We start from the raw sequence: 17,579 nt of genomic DNA on the forward strand, positions 1-17,579 counted from the left end.
GGGCTGTGAAACCGTCTTAGCTGATGCAGAAGTTGTCCCCAGCCTTCTCTCCGAGTAACGACCTCCACCCTGTCACATCTGACTCAAAGCACCCAGGGGTTGGGGCACCAACCCTGAGCAGTCGCAAGTCCGAGTATCACTTTTGGCTCCCCCAAAACCTAATAGCCTACTGTTGACTGGAAGCCTTATTGAGAACATAAAACAGGCAATTAACATGTTTTGTATGTTATGTGTATTACATGTTGTATTCTTAAAGCTAGAGAAAAAAATTAAAATCCTAAGGAACAGAAAATAATTTATAGCACTGTACTGTATTTATCAAAAACAATCATGTATAAATGGACCAGCACAGTTCAAACCCATGTTCAAGGGTCAGCTGTACAGCTTAGGGGAAAATAAAGTGAGAGCGAGCCCCAAAGAGATTTTTTTTTTTTTTTTTTAAGATTTGATTTTATTTGAGAGAGAATGAGAGAGAGCACGAGAGGGAAGAGGGTCAGAGGGAGAAGCAGACTCCCCGCCGAGCAGGGAGCCCGATGTGGGACTTGATCCCGGGACTCCAGGATCATGACCTGAGCCGAAGGTAGTCGCTTAACCAACTGAGCCACCCAGGCGCCCCTCCAAAGAGATGTTAAGTACATTTGATTGACGGTTATATATAGTTGAATAGTGGAAACTCAGGGCTTACTGTGGTCCAGGCACTGGTAAAAACTTAGCACGTGTTAATTCTAATGTATTAAGTGCACATTCTTTCCATTTTATGGATGAGGACACTGAGCTATAGCCAGGTGACTTGTCCAAGGTCATACAGGTAGGGCTGAGGTTCAGATCCTGGCTGGCTGGCTGGCTCTAGGCCGAGTCAGATTATCTGAGAGTCAGTACAGCATATGTAAACCTTTTTGATCATAACCTACTCACAAGTAATTTTACATCTTGACCATGGCTCTGTGAGCGTGTATGCATATAATCCAATTTTGTGAAACAGTACTTACTGTGATACACACTGATTGCTTTCTCTTATTCTGGTCTACGTACAAGATGGTTGACTGCGACCGATTTTATTATCCACTAATGGGACTCAACCTGCAGTCTGAAGAACTGGCACAGTGCTTAAAGAATTCAGGCTCTGGAGTCGAACTTGCTGGATCTGACTGCTTTACCATTTACTTGGTGTGACTTTGGGCAGATGACTTATTTGATCTCTTCTTCAACTTCCTGATTTGTAAAAGGGATTAGATTAAATGCGTTCGCACATAAAGCTCTTAGAACCACATCTGCTATGAAGGAAGTAACTGAATGGAAGCAACTGCTATTTCTAGACCACTGGGTCTAAGCTAAGTTTATAGTGACCCTTGAATCCCAGGCTGATTTGTATAGAAAACCCCAGACGAAGCCTGTGAACAGGTACTCCAGCAGATGCAGTGCCAACGTTTAAGATGTCTCGTGCTCCCAGGGCGTGTCAGGGTATGGCTAACAGATGGACAGCAGAGACATACCTTCACAAATGAAAAAGGCAGGTGGTGAAGAAATGACTGATGGCGTCAAATCAAGCATCTGACTTTATTAGTTTCCTATGGAACCTTGAGTGCAAATAACATGGGAGGCACTGGGTAGGGAACCCCTGGTTGTGTGCATGTTACAGGAAGATACAGAAGTCAGCTCGGTTCCACTTGCCCCCAGGACTGGTCTGGAAGAGGTGGATCTGATTGCCTGCTGCCACCACCTTGTTGGAAGCCACAGTGGGGAGTGGAGGAACCCGGGGCGGCCTGAGCTAGTGCTGACCTGCCTCAGCAGCTAGGCCTCTGCCTTCTGTCACTTGCCCGAGTGGCCATGACATCAGAGGCCAGTGGAGGATGCCTGGCACAACACCCATTTCTATGCAAATTTTGTTACAGCCATTACAACCATAACAGAATTACATATTTTTATTTATATATATATATATCACTGTATATATATAAATAAAATACACATTGTTCATATATAATACATACTACTGCTGTTGAAAACAGAAGTCCTGAGTCTTGGCTACATGAGCCTAGGGAAGTCATCCCTGGGGATTCCTAGTCAGTAAGTGACAGTGAAGGGACTTGGACCAGCATATCCTTAAGGATTCCTTCTGCACTAACATTTTATGAGCCTACGAGAACTATAGAACCCAGACAGCAGGTCCAAGGATCACAGCCCCTGATAAAATTTCAGAACTAATATGGTAGGGTGCTTTATAGTAGAATTTTATCACAGTAATGAAAGCGTTTATGTTCTGGACTAAATTTTAAGGAAAACCTCTTGTAGAATAATACATTCTTAAAAAATAAGGCCCCAATCACACTGTTGTAATCATGTATGAAGGTTCTTTAAAAATGAGTTTCTCAAAAAAGCTATAATGTTTGTACTACAGAATTACATTTTTTAGATGAGAAAGCTAGAGTTCAGAGAAAATACTTGTCTCTACAGAATTTTATGAGTAGTTGGAGGGGCATGAAGGCCAGAAACCAGATGCCTCAAATAATGTGCCATCCTGAAGACTTTTCTGTTCTTCCTATAGTTCTGGGACAATGAGGTTTCCAAGTGAAGTTTTAAAATGGTTTACTTCTCTTCTGGAAACTGCCCAGTTATCTGACATAGCTAGAAGTTATATTAGGGGTCTTTCAAACTTGAGATCATGAAATCACAGGCACAAAATCAACTCACTGGGGTGGCCAGTATTTTTAAAAAACAGTACAGGGGCGCCTGGTGGCTCGGTTAAGCGGCTGCCTTCCGCTCAGGTCATGATCCCAGGGTCCTGGGATCGAGTCCCACATCAGGCTCCTTGCTCAGCAGGGAGCCTGCTTCTCCCTCTCCCTCTGCCTGCCTGCCGCTCCCCTGCTTGTGCTCTATCTCCCTCTCTCTGTGTCAAATAAATAAATAAAATGTTTAAAAAAAATAAAGTAACTATAAAACACAATGCACAGTTTCAAATATATATGTTTGAGTACATTGTGTTCCCACAGAAAATGTACTGGAAATTGTGTCAAAAAAAAATTGAAAGATACACTTTTAAGGGGAACTTCTCCAGATGAGACTCTTAACTTTAATGACTCAATTACTGCACCCACTTCAACTGAGCCACTGCACGGGAGCAGTCAGGTCAGAGTGTCACAAAATTATCTGAGGGGCATCACCAACACTGGACAGAAGGCTGTCCTTACCACAGGAGTGCAGCTGGTACAATGTAGCAGGCATTCATCTGGACGACTTACTTTATAAATATTTTTCATACGAATAACTTCTACCTACTCAGCAGTAACTGACAGGAAACAAAAGGCACGTTTCTCAGTGTCTGCATTGCCTGGAAGAACTGTCAGCACCCTGACTACTTCTGTTGTCAAATGTGATAGTGCTAGAAAAAGAATCTTGATAAAAACTTCTCCATGCAGTCAATCTTTATTATAGCAGTATTCGCATATTCACATCAAGTACATAGAACTTTTTGCCTTTTATATAATACAGAGTTTTTAAATAACTTTACACAGAAATAAATCTCTTCAATCTGAATTTCAGCTATTTTTTTTAAATTCTCCATGCTTTCTATCCAAACTGAACAATATTTTCCATTGTACAAATTTACATGAGAAAAACTCCAAAGTACAAATGAAGGGACCTGAGCAGGAAAGAACCAAAGTATCAAGAAGTGGGTATGGGGAAGAATTAAAAAAAAAAAAAATTCAAGCAAACATTGAGGATTAAGGGACAACAGGGAGACATCATCCATTTGACTGAAAATAAATGTCTTTTTTTATGAATTGAAAAATAAGCTTTAAAAATAGTTACTCCATTGTAATTTTTGCAAAGCAGGTATAAAGAGGTCTGTGGACAATTTAAAAGTCCCCATTTTTTTTCACTGGGCACACCCCAGACTCCATGAGAACCTTTTCAATGCTTGAGTGGAACTGAAGTGAACTAAACCCAAACCTTTGGCAGCAAGAGAGAGAGGAATGTATATGTGAATCGCCTTTAGGTTTGGAGTGGGAAACCAGGAGCCATTAATTCACTGCGGTTCAAACATGAAGGATTTCCCTTTCCTCTCCCTTATAAAAGAATTGTCCTCAAACCAAGAAGTAAAATGAAAAGGGGGGTGTTTTCCTTTTTCTTGGTTTAAACCAAAGAGCAATCCTAAATACTGAACTAGGATTCAAAGGGACATATGTTGAGGAACGGTCAAATTCAATCCCCTGATCAGCTGTGCGCTCCTAAGAAGGCAACCACTGAGTAAGGAAAGGGTCAGAGGGTACAACCAACAAATGAGATCACCACAAAAACATACCACTGTGATAGAGTCCTTTAAATCAGGCAATACCATGAAGGCCAAATCAAGACCATAACCTGTAGCATGGCCAAAGGAAGAAGAGAGGACCCAATGGATGCGTTTCCAAATGAAGGAGGGAAGGGTACAGCATACACACGACACACAGACACGCACACACGCAAGCACACGCCTGTAATGTAAACTAATACAACACGAAGATAAATAAGACACAAAGGTTAGCCACTTATGTTGGTAATTAACATGAATAAAAAGGCATTATATGTTTACATAGCTGGTTTTAATCAGCTATGGAACATAGACAAATGTATTAGGAAGGAATGTTTTTTTGAAAAAACTGTTCACAGCTTAGAAGAAAAAGCACACTTATTGCACTCTTACATTTTATTTCAGGTAATTATAGTTTATTTCCCACAGTCCCATCAATTTTTCCCTAGCCCCAGACTTACTCCCACACCCTCCCACCTCCCATTTTGGTCCACTTTCTCTACATTTGTGCCTACTCTGTGAGCTTTGTTGCTTATGCTAGTCTGAAGTTTCTTCCACCGAGATACATGTGGGTTAAAAAAGGCTTATCACACAAATGCAACACAGAATAATTTTCAACACAAAACTGCTACCAAGCGACTTATAACCCCCCATCCCCACCCCTGTAAACGGAGCCCTTCCCCTGCTGCATCTCTTCAGCCGACTTCCTGCCCAATTCCCTACAGACCGTGAGGGGAGCGAGCTGCTCAGGAGTGCGGGACAAGGTGCTCAGCCTGCCTGAGAGAGGCAGATGGCTCACACAAATCTTTTGTTTGATACTAACACGAATAAACAGATTTCAGTTGTTTGCCAAGAGTACTTCAATCTACAGAATTCTTAAAAACCTCATCACACACACACACACACACACACACACACACACACACACACACACCAGATACACTGGCTGTGTCCTCATGCACAATTGGTTATAGCACTGTAATTAGTCAAAACAGAATTATGTTAAATAAAATTATATATTTTAATAAAATTAAACATTTTAATAAAACTAATTTAGTAATTAATAAAACTAACAGTTGGGTGGAGGGGGGTCAAAGGGTAAAAAAATAAAAAGACTAAAAAATTAACAGCTTGAGTTGTGGATGTTGAAATAAAAGATCTACTTAATCACTCTGAGGTGAGGACAAACCATCCCTTATGCATGTTAGAGCACTGTTCCCTTACTTTAAGATTTTAAGACTTAACGATTCTGTCCTCCTCTACCTTAAAAATCCTGATAGAAACCATTAATTACCCTTTCCACCAGTGGCAAAATTTAGGACTAAATTTCAATTTCAATGTCTTTGCCCGACCAGAAGTAAAAATACGTTCTCTGAAAACAATAAAACAAAGCTTACTCTCTAGTGTGCTGATAAAACAAAAATCTTACCAGTATTTTCAATTTCACCATAGCTAGCAATACACTGGCCACTTCATTCTCCTCTGGCCAATATAAAAATCAGGCAGAGATGCGACTGCACTCCTTGGTGCTCAACAACCTACAGGCCTCAGTAAGACAACTCCGAAAAACATCTAGAGAGCTTGCTGAAGACAGTATGCCGCCTTTCCCTGGGGTGGCAAGGAATGCAACAAGACAGAAAAAGCACACCATGGAGTGTCCAGTTCACACCCACCGGCCACGTCATTAACTATTCCAATGCCCCCTCATAAAGGGGACCCCAGAGACCCCATCTGGTCCCCAGAGCAGCCTGAATAGCATTAGCAGGACAGTCCCACTTAATTTGCAAACACATCCTGGGAGGCAAGTTTACATTTTATAGACTCTGAAAAATCACTGTTTAGGTTTGTAGCAGTACTCTGGAAACTGATAAAATCAAATTCTGTCCTCTACATTAGCTTCCTTCTCACTCTTGACAAGTGTTTGCTGCCCAGCACATAGTACTTCTGACCCCCAAACTACAGCAATTCCTTAAAATGTCAAACATTTCTGTTATATAAAAAAGTTCCATGCTTTGAAGAACCTATTGGAGTAGAAAAAGTTTCTCTAGAAATGTCACTGAACTATAATTTTCAACCTAGTTGCTCTATGTGATAAATATATCTGACTCTACTAGGGATTATGTGCTTTAAAAAAATAATTTTGTTCACTGAAAATTTACCTGTGTTTTCTCATTTTTTTTAAATGTCATTTTGGCTATAAACCCTTTAGTGCATTTGTCTTTGCAGTCTAAATTGCACTCTAATATTAACATAGCTGAGTTGGACCAGAGTGGCTGCTCTCTTTGCAAATCACTGATTTCTGCTAAAATTTAAGTTTTTTTTTTTTTTATTGCATCGTGAAGGCACAGTAAAGATCATTTGGCAAATTGTCAAGGTATTTTTCTAGAGCCTCACCTACACCATGTCAATGTACGACCTGTAAGCTATTTGCTGTTATAAATACTCACAGTAAACTTTCCGTGTCTGGTTACTTTTTTTTTTTTTTTAAATAGCCTAATAGTTGGAATCTGCTAGTCCCAAGGTGCTGATTTTCTAGCGCTAACAATGCCAACTTGGACAAAGAAGAGAATCGTGTGGAATCATTCTACCCTCTCAGCTGGGCAGTCTCTTGATAGGAGTATCTGTGCATGTGATGGAGCTGTGGCTAACTCATCATGAAGATGTATGGTCTTGCCAAGCCTACTGAAAATTAAAATTGTATCACTGTTAGTGAACTGTTACCATAACTGCTTAATTTCATGCAACTGCCTTAAGGTAGAGATTCTGAAACGGACCCCGAAACAGATGCTGGCACCACTCGCAACAACATTCAGAAACGTGGAGCTACATTTTTCAGAAAAGTCCTACTGCTGAAATGCATAATGCCCTTTAGGACAAAATGAGAGTGCTCAAATACAAGTACACGTCAAAGTTAAAATCTTAAGTCATCTTCATGTTCTAGAGCTCCTGACTTTTCATATCTTAAATAACTATTCATTACCTCATTCTGAGGAGGTAGTTTTTCGAAGAGGTCACCTGAACCCTGCAATGTGCTTCCAACTAAAGCCGGCTGGGGTAGGCACAAGGCTGGGGAGCAGGCGCACAGGAGGGGCAGGTGAGGTCCTGGGAGCGTGGGCAGCAGTTCAAGCACCGGCTGCTGACTGCAGGAGAACACCGCATGCCGAGCGAGCTGGGACCGCACCAAAGGAGAACCTAGCAAGTATTTACAGAGTTTCCAGTGGACAGTGCTGAAGTCTTGATTACCTCTTTTTAACTATGTAATGCTCTCTCTCTTCCAATACCAACATAAATATAACATGTATGTGTTACACGGCATTTTATCTTCTAGGATTCCCCAGTATTTCCTACAAGATCGTAAGTGCAATCAGGGACTGGATGTTCAGGAACCAGAATTTGACAGCTCGACAGAATCTTCTTTTAAGGTGCATATAAGTACAAATGATCACGTTGGATTTTCTATTCACAAATCCCTTTTATAAACTACTTTTGGTCAATGTCACTTCACTGGCAAAAGTACTAGATCCTAAACTCTAGTTTGATGACAAAAAGTCCATTAGGAATACTACATATTTTGAAACAATCTTTTATGTCTGCTCTCAGATTTTTCAGAAGGCTTCACCTCTTCTTACCCAAGATAAAATACGCTATAGAAGGCACTGCAGCCACTTTAAGGAAAAGACAGGTAACTACAACCTGACAGGATAGTCTGCGAAGTAGCCACACACTGTCTATACAAATTATTCATAAAGTGCTTTGCACAAACAAGGACTTCTTCCTTGTATCTTCTTAGGAGCTCAACAAGTCTATCTGTAGTCTAAACATCAAAACATAAGAGGAAACCCCTTTACCATGTCACTTGTAAACTAGAGAAAAAACTATTTGATGGAAAAAAGGGATGAGAAATACTAGAATTTTATTTTTTAAGGGCTCTATAAAAATCTCTCAAGAATACCCTGAGCCTGGCTTCTGACTGGGCACAGCTTCATCTGACACCAAGTCTGCTCCCCCTTTCCAAGTGAGACACTGACCTATTCTAAAGAGGACGAAAGAAGAGAAGTGTCGGCCTTCCAGTGCTAAGCTTCCTCCATCACTAACGCCCGTGCTTGCAGGGCTCCTGGCCCCCCGGGGCTGTCCTGCAGCTGAGCTGCCAACCCAATGGCAGGCTCCACCGGCTACGCAGGACATGCCTCTTGTTCAAACCGAGCCCTCTCCCATCTTGGTTAAGGGAAAACCAGTTTAAAAGCATGTCTGGGGACACGTTTAAAAAGAAAAATATGCACAAAATGCTCTTCAAATCAGCACGAGTCTTTGCAATTTCTGACTTTTGTAAGAAACTGCCCTGCTCATGTGGGACTTTTCAAACTCATTAATAACTTCAGGATATTTTCCATTTTACTAGGACAACCTTTCACAGGTCTGTGGAATTTTCAGTAGGCCTTCCTCTGAATGCAGGTATTTTAGTAAAAAGCATGGAATGGCAGTGAGCTTAATAGGCTGAAAGATAGTGGGATCAGTTACAATTTGAAATTTTTAAATAACAACTTCTAATTCCCTGATTTATTTTATGGGTCCTAATTTCTTTAAGGTCCTTGGCTACAGAGCGTGGTTGGGCTAAGTACATTTGATTTGATTTACATTCCTAAATCCTGGCAAGAGATTCTAAGACTCATGATAAGGGAGATATTTGTCATTAATACATCCAGAGTTACTTTCTTTGTTACTACTGCAATTTATGCCACCCTTTAGTAAAGGCCAAAGGAAGCTACGACTGGGTTCTATTTTCCACTTACGCAAAGATAAAGAATGATGTTTCCAATACCACAAAGCATCTCTTTCTACAGGAACAACTGATATTAGGCTTCACACACCCTCCCTCTGTCTCAATACACCTAAAATTGCTCTATTCTCTACTTGGGGAACTCAGCTGCCAAATTACCCAACCTTTTGAAGACCAGGCTTGGGAAAAAAGGAAGGAGGAGAATGAATGGAGACACCACCATTTTTATTTTAGGTTGCATATTCTAGATAAAAGACTGGAAAGAGGATGGAGGATGTAGTGTAGGAGTTAAGTTGGAGGAAAACATGAGATATTAGTAAAGATGTTAGTGTGGATCCAGCAAGTACCATTAATTTAAGAATTATAAATATCTGTCATTATGCTAAGACTCCCCATATTTAGGTAGAGAAAAGGATAATGATCTTTCTTTAAAAGTTGTTTATATAACAAAAATACAATTTTCCAGGATATATAATTCTGGTGGGAAGTATTATTTTATTCCAATTCAATTAAATCTGAAAATTATTTTCTTTTCAATAAAAATATAATAGAAGAAACTCAGAAATTAAAACTTGTACCTTACATTTAAATTACATAAATGTCTCACACATTCAAAACTGGTATCAAGCAGTTTTGTAGGCTTTTAATTAGATACTGCCATGGCATTTTGTGCCCTGGACAAAGTAGCCACATAAGTACTTGATGACTGGAAGAGCTTAGGAGGAAGATATCAACTGTATTTTCCTGAGAACTTGCTACATTGTGGAGGGAAAAAAAAAATCCCCAACACTTGTCTTCATTGCTGGACCCAGTGAGAGAAGAAGGCAATGTGTGCCAGCACTTTCCAGCTGCTTGGTTAGGCAGACACCCTCAGTGAGCAGGGACAAGGCCAGAAACCCAGTAGGTCAGGAAAAAGATGCAGCATTCCCTTTTCCCCTACACCAAAACGTATCTCCTCCTCGCCTCTCATTCTCCATTTAAATAAAAGAGCTTCACCTGATAAAAATTTATCAAAGACTGGATATGCACCACACAGAAAGGCCATGCTGCATTTTTGTTCCATCCCTCAGAAATGAACCGGTGGTGACTAGGGGAAAGAGCTCCATGACAAAATCCCAGAACAGGAAAGAGAACGATGCTTGGCGACTGCAGCTGCCCCGTCAGGTGATCAGCCACACACTGCTCTGGTGGTTAGAAGGGCAGAGCTGACTGGCAGGCTCTCCACAGCCAATCTCCCAAGCTGTAGCAGCAGGTTCTTTCCATCATGCCTGACCATCAAAAGGTCAGAACTCAGGCTCTCTCCTCTTCCTTCCTGGGAGTGGGCAGACTTGTATGCACGTGGTATTTGTGTTGAAGAAGAAACACTGGCAGCAGAGAATTCTGGTTCCTAAAACATTCTTCCCTCTTTTGTTGGATGGGAAATTCCATTCTGTTCCACACCAGCTTATGCATTGAAAATTCTGTATCTTTAAAAAAAGATTTGAGGAACAGAACTGTGTTTTGATGTTAACAAATTGTACGAACACAAGACTTAAGAAATAAGAGTAGATGTTGCCATGATGGTGTGGCTACTTGAAGGCTGCAAATTCTCCTGTAGAGGGAGAACAAGAGCTAATTTTAAAAAAAAGTTATCTCAAATAACCTAGAGACCTAGAAAAGCCTCACTGAAACCTCACCGAAAGGTGACTCGCTATTATTACAAATCTAGCGACATCATCATGAATTTAAAAGCAAAAATGGCTGAAACACACAAAATAATTTATAATATGTAGAATATGCTTCAGTTCTATCAATTAAATACCAAGTCTGCAGGTAATTTCCCAGTTGGGTTTTACATGCTACGCTGAAAACCATTCCAATGAACAAAACTTCTCAAAAACAGATTGTAAAATAGTGAGGTTGATTTGTTGAATACTTTACCCCCAGTTATCAACTCATTTCCATTATTATAATACCACTATTAGAAAGGAAGCAGGAATTATATCCCCCATTTGCAAAAGATAAAATTAGGTCAAATGATTTGTCCACATTACGCATTTGACTGAAGGAAAGAAAATCTAGACTATTTTCTAGTTCATTTCCCCTTTCAAACCACCAAACAATTACATGGGGGCACGTGTTGCTGAACTTTCCTGAATTTGAGGGCTTCGTGCCATTATGTTTCACCCAGCATTTTGTTCACATCTTCTACTTGTGACTGGAGGCCAGTTCTTCTTCCGTACATTCTAGCTGATTTCTGGGGGTTGGTTAGTAACCGACAACTATCAGAATGTAGCTGGCCTTAACATCTGTTTTCCGTAATAAGAGCCTGTGATGTGGGTCCAAGCAGTTACTGACATGAACACACACTCTTTCATCTAGGACTGACCTGTCCACTCTGACTGCCAGTAGAGTCCAGCTGACTACTAGAGGACACTGGTATGTACCAACAAACAACAGATTGCTAATGACTAGCTGACTGAACCCCCAGATCGCAGGCTGATAATATTAGTGACTATTTGAGTACCTGTTAATGCCAGGTACCTCACTGAATGTTTTATGTACATTTGCATCTAAGCCTCATAATTCCTATAAGGCAGGTGCTATTACTTTTCTTAATTTATGGAGGAGCAAGCTGGGGGTTTAGAATGGTGAAGTAATTTGATATCTCACAGCTAGAAAATGGCACTGTTAAAATACAAGTTCAGGGGTGGGGGTGGGTCTTAACAATGAACACACCCCTAAGTAATTTTCAATAATTACCAATTTGTTTTCCCATTCTGAATATTCTACTAATTGGACTGTAGATAGTGATACCATCTCTTTCTAAGGATTCCTTCTACCAAGCAAGTAATCATGGCATTGTGAGTCAAAAGATCAAGGAAGGGTAAAAGAATATTACCTCATATTTAAAGTTAAAAAGTCTGTGAAGGGAGTATGGCATTGATGGAAAAAAAAATAGCCACATTACTAAGATCTCGGAGAGCCAAACATGAAGAACAAAACCACAGAGGGCTATTATGTTAATAGACTCTAGAAATCTATAAACATTTACACTACCTTTGCTTATGGTTTGAATACATTATGGTTTGAAGGTTGCTATTTTTTCCAGTATTTTAATACATTTCTTTAAAGCAATTTTCAATATTCTAATTAGTAGTCACTGTATCTTGCAGAATCTAAATCTCATTAAAGGAAGTCAGTGTGAAAATAGGATTTACTTAGAAATCTTTATTTTAAAAAGTGGCTAGACTTTAATCTATTAAGTGAGAATATCAAAAGTGATAAAATTATGTCAAATCTTATACACCACATTAAAAAATAACTTTAAAAAATCTTCAGATGTTTCCCATTAGTTATAATTAGACACTCCACTTTGTTGTAGTGTTCTACTCTACAAACTTAAATGTTAGCCTTAAAAAACAAAACCCCACAAAACAACCTCCCAAAGTACAAACTCTTACCAAGAAACTCCAAATCAGACACCAATAAAGCCAACCCTGAAGATCATCCTACCATTGTCTATTCTTACTAATGGAATGAAGTTCTTATTTCATAAACAGACTTCAGGTCCACGAATAAAAAAAGACAAAAAGAATTCAAGGTTTACAGATCAATAAAATTAAACTCTTTCTATATATGCCCCTGAAATCATGGAGAAATTCAAGAAAAGATGGGGTAACAGGCAATGGATCTGCTTTTGGGGAAAAAAGCATATTCCTTCTTGCATATCTGGAAATTATCTATTATCCCACCTCCTATCCTATTTTATTTGAGGTAAGAATTATTTGAAGTGAAATGTCCAGAATACTATGTGACTTTGAAAATCTCAGTATATTAACTTAATTATTGCCTGAAAAATCAGAGGCCAAAAATGAAGCTTCTTTTTTTCAGGTTGAAAATAACCTAAGTTCTATTTTCCATTTGACTTTATTTAAGATTAAGGTAGAGAACATTTGGGAAGGCCCTGTGATTTTAGATACCTCAAATATCAAGATTCACTTATTTGAAAGCTAACGATTTTATTAACTAGTTTTAAGATACTACGTAATTATTATATTTTATTCCTGAATTGAATGTATTTCAGTGGCTGTTACACATATAACAATCTTCTTAAAGATAAAATATGCTATGAAAAATCGATTTGCACAGAAATCAATCACTGTTTTAGATGTGGGGGGCAGTCATCTGAAACCAGAGTAAGTCTCATTCTTTCTTTGTGGTGACCTTTCGGGAAGTTTCAAAAGTATGATAAACATTCTGGCACAGACATACTGGACGTCTTAAATTCTTAAGAGAAATTATCACAGGAGAGATGAAAAATTGAGTAAAATAAAAAGTGCTCTAGAAATGCTTAATAATTCTCAATCTAATAAGACTGTAACTGACAAAATGTTTTAGTCATGAAGTACCCATTTCATAATATTAAAAAGAAAAAAAAGCAGCTCATTTCCTTAAATTGAAGGACTCACTTGAGACAGAGGCCATTTAAACTGGTGTGTTAAACAGTCACTATTTAAAGAGGAAAATTTAACTAATGCTTTAGTATGTCAATGGCTAGTACAATATTTAATATCGGAAAATAAACAACCTAAAGCATTTGATTAAATGCTGTGATCCCTAAACTATTTAAAATCAAGAAGAAAAATCGTAGTCCTCATCACTGACCAGTAAAACTTCTAAAACGTAAAACAAATTTTACAAAAAGGGTGCCTGCTGAGAAAGGAAATCAACTTTAATAAAAATGTCTGGGCGGGGGGGCGCCTGGGTGGCTCAGATGGTTAAGCGTCTGCCTTCAGCTCAGGTCATGATCCCAGGGTCCTGGGATCGAGCCCCACATCGGGCTCCTGGCTCAGCTGCAGAGCCTGCTTCTCCCTCTCCGTCTGCCTCTCCCCCTGCTCATGCTCTTTCTTTCTGTCTGTATCTCTGTGTCTCAAATGAATAAATAAAATCTGTAAAAAAAAAAAAAATAAAAAAAAAATGTCTGGCGGTTGACGTTTTAGGAGTAAAAGCAGTCAGTCACAAGAGAATGAACGTCCTTCTGTTTCAATTACCTAGTTAGAGAGGTTAACTCTACATATGGTTAGAAAAATGATGTTTTTCTTTATTTGGAGAATATATCTAAAATGAAGTACAAAACCAACCACAGAAAGGGAGACTACACTACCATATGTCATTCTACTGCTCCCTACTTGTCTGCATCTGTGCCACCTGAACACCTCACCCTGCCAGACTGTTCCTGTTCTTCCACCAACATTTCCAGTGGGCTCAGTTTGGCAAGAAAACTACTAGGTGACCCTTTGGAGGCAGAAGGGAATATGTGAGAGGGCATAAAGGAGTTTCTGAGCAGTTCTCAGTGCTCAGCAACGCCCTCTGGCAAAGGAGATTGAAAGGAATCAAATGCAGACAGTTGGGGGCTGGGCAGTGGTCAGCGTGGGGAGTTGTTGGGGGGGCGAAAAGAGGAGTGAGCAAAGAAAGGGCAATATGAGTGAAGTCAGTACGCTAGGGAACTACAGAAAGAGCTGTATCAATAAAAAGATCCTTTGACTCTTGTGCCTTAAAATGCCCAAACCTTTGGGCATTCCACAGACCAATGCAAAAACTTTGTTAGCTACATGCTTGCTATTCAGTTCGTGATAAACAAGACCCTATTCGGTAATTACTAATAATCATATCTTTACTATCACTAGAGGATTTAGAAATCCTACACTTTAATGTTTTCCAACATGTTCCATTCTTTTATGCCTTTCTCATTCTTATTTTTGAAAACATGAGGTTCTTTTCCATTACTCTTGCCTAATTGAAAGGCATGAATCAATTTTGAACAACATGAATGGTATTACTTATTTCAAACTACCCAAATGAGGGGGGCAAAAGGTATGCCATGCTTCCTACTGAGAAGTTTTCCTGGATGAAATCTCATCCATTCAAATTAATAAAGTATCTTAAAAATTTACTTGTGGCACTTAAAAACTAAATCATCATTAAAGTCTTCCCAATTTTCTTCCATATTGGCTTCAAAGGATGATATTTACACAGATGTTGTCTGTGTGCCTGAATAACCCCAAACTGTCAGTTATATTTAAAAATCATCACAGTTCCAAACTGAACAAATGAAAATGTATTTAAGAGGCTGGCTTTTGCTACTGACTCTGAAGTAGAGATGGTAATTTCTTTGATAAGATGACAGTGATACTGCTTCTTTCATTTTTGATTCCCAGTAAGATTTTGGCTCACAGTAAGAATATACTGACTGCCACAGTACAGTCATTTTCTACACAAGAAAATTTATGTATTAGAAAGCACTAATAAATATTTCATACTGTGGGCTACAAAAAAAAAAAAAAGGCCAGCCTTCACTCATAATAAGAACCTTGCTGGGCAAAGAATATAAGGAGCACAGAAATTTTATGACACATGGATAAACTGTTAAAACAGGCGTCATGAGAGGTAAGTATAATCTAAAGTAATAATTTTTAAGAAGTCCATTACCTGGTTGTTTGGCAATTAAAATATATCTAAACAAACAAACCCAAAACTTCTCACAGAATTCTGTGAAGCTCTTTTAGGGGAGGAGGAAATAATGCATTTGTAAGGAAATTCAACTTCTATGTGGGGGAAGTATTGTTTAAAAGGAACTCCAATTTTTAACATTTGCCCACTAAAAATCCAAAGTTCAACCATATTACTCATGTCAAACATGTCACTCCTCAGCAATATCTTTGGTTACCTGCACCCATAGTTTATAAAAAGAAATTCAGTCTATTGCTTTGAGGGAATAAAGGACATCCATATTTTCCATATTATAATAAAAAATAGTTACAGAAAAAAATATTAAGAATAAAAATAACTTATCCAACTCTAGTGACTTCTTAAATTAGATCTGTTTGGATTAACTTGCCTAACACAGGCTAATCTACTGTCACCTTCCACCTGCAAATCCATGCACAGGAGTGGTGCTGTTCTTGGGAATCCCTAATGGACATGTGATAGCTAATAACAAAAGGTGCATGAGAAAAGTTTAACTGAAGTTTAATAATTAGAATAAGCCAGTAAACAAATTTGGAACAGGAAGTAAAGCCTCTGGAAGAGGCACTGCAAAGTTTAGCAATGTCTGTGCATTTTATAAAATGCTTGGATGTTGAAAATCCAATGCTAAGTTTACACTTTAGATGGGGAAATAATTATATCTAGTCTTTAAAAACCTGCACATTCTTTGGTTCATCTTTTTAAAAAAAGGTCTTATTCAATTGAGCAACTATATAAGCAAACTATATTTTCATTTCCTTGGTCCCTACTCCCTTATACTGGCGCACTCATTTAATTTCTTTCAGTGGACAGGAAACGCACCATATCCCCCTGCCTGGATGGGTGTTTTTGGAGAAGCACAAGCATATAGACTAAAATCCTCTGTTTGGAAGCCAGCCCGATTCAAGGAGGGTTCTGATGCACTGCGGTGAATTTTTGGCAATGAGCGGGCCAGCAGCTCAATAGAGGCGAGGATCTAAAAAAAGAAAAAAAAAAAAAAAAAGAAAAAAGAAAGTAGAATGAAAATCTAGGTGGTGTTAATCTTTAAAATCCCCATCATACTTTACAAGAAAGCACCTGAAATCTTACACTGTTTTTGGTATTATCCTAAATGTTTGAAAAAAATACCGAATAAACTGATATTTTTTCCTTACAAAGAAAAGAAAATGACCAAACTCCTATAGCTTTATTTTTATTTATTTATTTTTTACTCCTATAGTTTTAATTTCTGTGAAATGAATGGGGAAAGTAACCTATAGTTAGCTTTTATTTACATTTGAGATCATTTGCCAGCCTTGGAACAGTAAATAATAAAAAAAAGTTTAAACCAATTATATGCCTATTTCTCACAGACCACAGTCCCTTTGGGGAAGAAGATGGAGTGTCAATCAGTAAAGCACTGGATGACTTCACAAACAGAATCATCAGAGCAACTCATTCTTTTAAGAAACTTAGTAATGGGAAATGTCTTCCACATACATAATTAAAAGTAGGACCCCAATGACCCAGGCTGCTAGTGGCACAGGAGTGAGAAGTGACAGGTGACAATCCAAGAGTGGAGAAGACAGGCACACTACAGATAGACACCAATACACAGAACGTAGAAACTCCGTATAGTTTAAGGTACAGAGAAATGGGTTATGACTCTTGAAGGCAGACAGTATGATAATGGATATTCACAATCATGAGACATACGTGTAAAAGGCTTGGCATGATGCCTGGCATATAGTAAGTACTCAATAATCAGCAGCCATTACTATTATTATTTTTCTGAGCTACCAAAACTTTTTTAAAAGTTAAACTGTAATCTGTATGATTAGTATAAGGCAAAGAAGCAATGTTACAAAACATTTTAAATTACAAGCATAACACACAAATAAAAATTCAAATAATACAGAAAAAGTATAAGTCCTACCTTCCAGGGGTAACCACTGTTAAAGAGTCTATACTTTCTTCTGGACCTTTCCTATGCATAAACATGCACATATGAAAACAGAGCCCATC

The 17,579-nt window shown here is 38.7% G+C and overlaps 1 protein-coding gene across 4 annotated transcripts in view; it reads right to left on the bottom strand.

Moving 5' to 3' along the window:
- Window positions 1-10,505: 10,505 nt before the first annotated feature.
- BRAF (B-Raf proto-oncogene, serine/threonine kinase) overlaps window positions 10,506-17,579 on the bottom strand; it is a 180,039-nt gene continuing 172,965 nt past the window's right edge. For 3 of the 4 annotated variants that reach the window (XM_028106168.2, XM_088018585.1, XM_088018584.1), the window contains 2 exons: window positions 16,398-16,551; window positions 10,548-10,659 (listed from right to left, as the gene is read on the bottom strand). In XM_028106168.2, coding sequence (XP_027961969.1) covers window positions 10,637-10,659; window positions 16,398-16,551 — 177 coding nt within the window. In that variant the 3' untranslated portion in view covers window positions 10,548-10,636. Of the gene's footprint in view, window positions 10,660-16,397; window positions 16,552-17,579 lie in introns of all 4 variants that reach the window. The other variant, XM_028106169.2, reaches the window with a different exon arrangement.

The sequence above is a fragment of the Eumetopias jubatus genome, unplaced genomic scaffold (genome assembly GCF_037043125.1).
Source record: "Eumetopias jubatus isolate StellerSeaLion01/CBP00866 unplaced genomic scaffold, mEumJub1_p1.0 scaffold_14, whole genome shotgun sequence".
In the NCBI taxonomy this organism is placed as follows: Eukaryota; Metazoa; Chordata; class Mammalia; order Carnivora; family Otariidae; genus Eumetopias; species Eumetopias jubatus.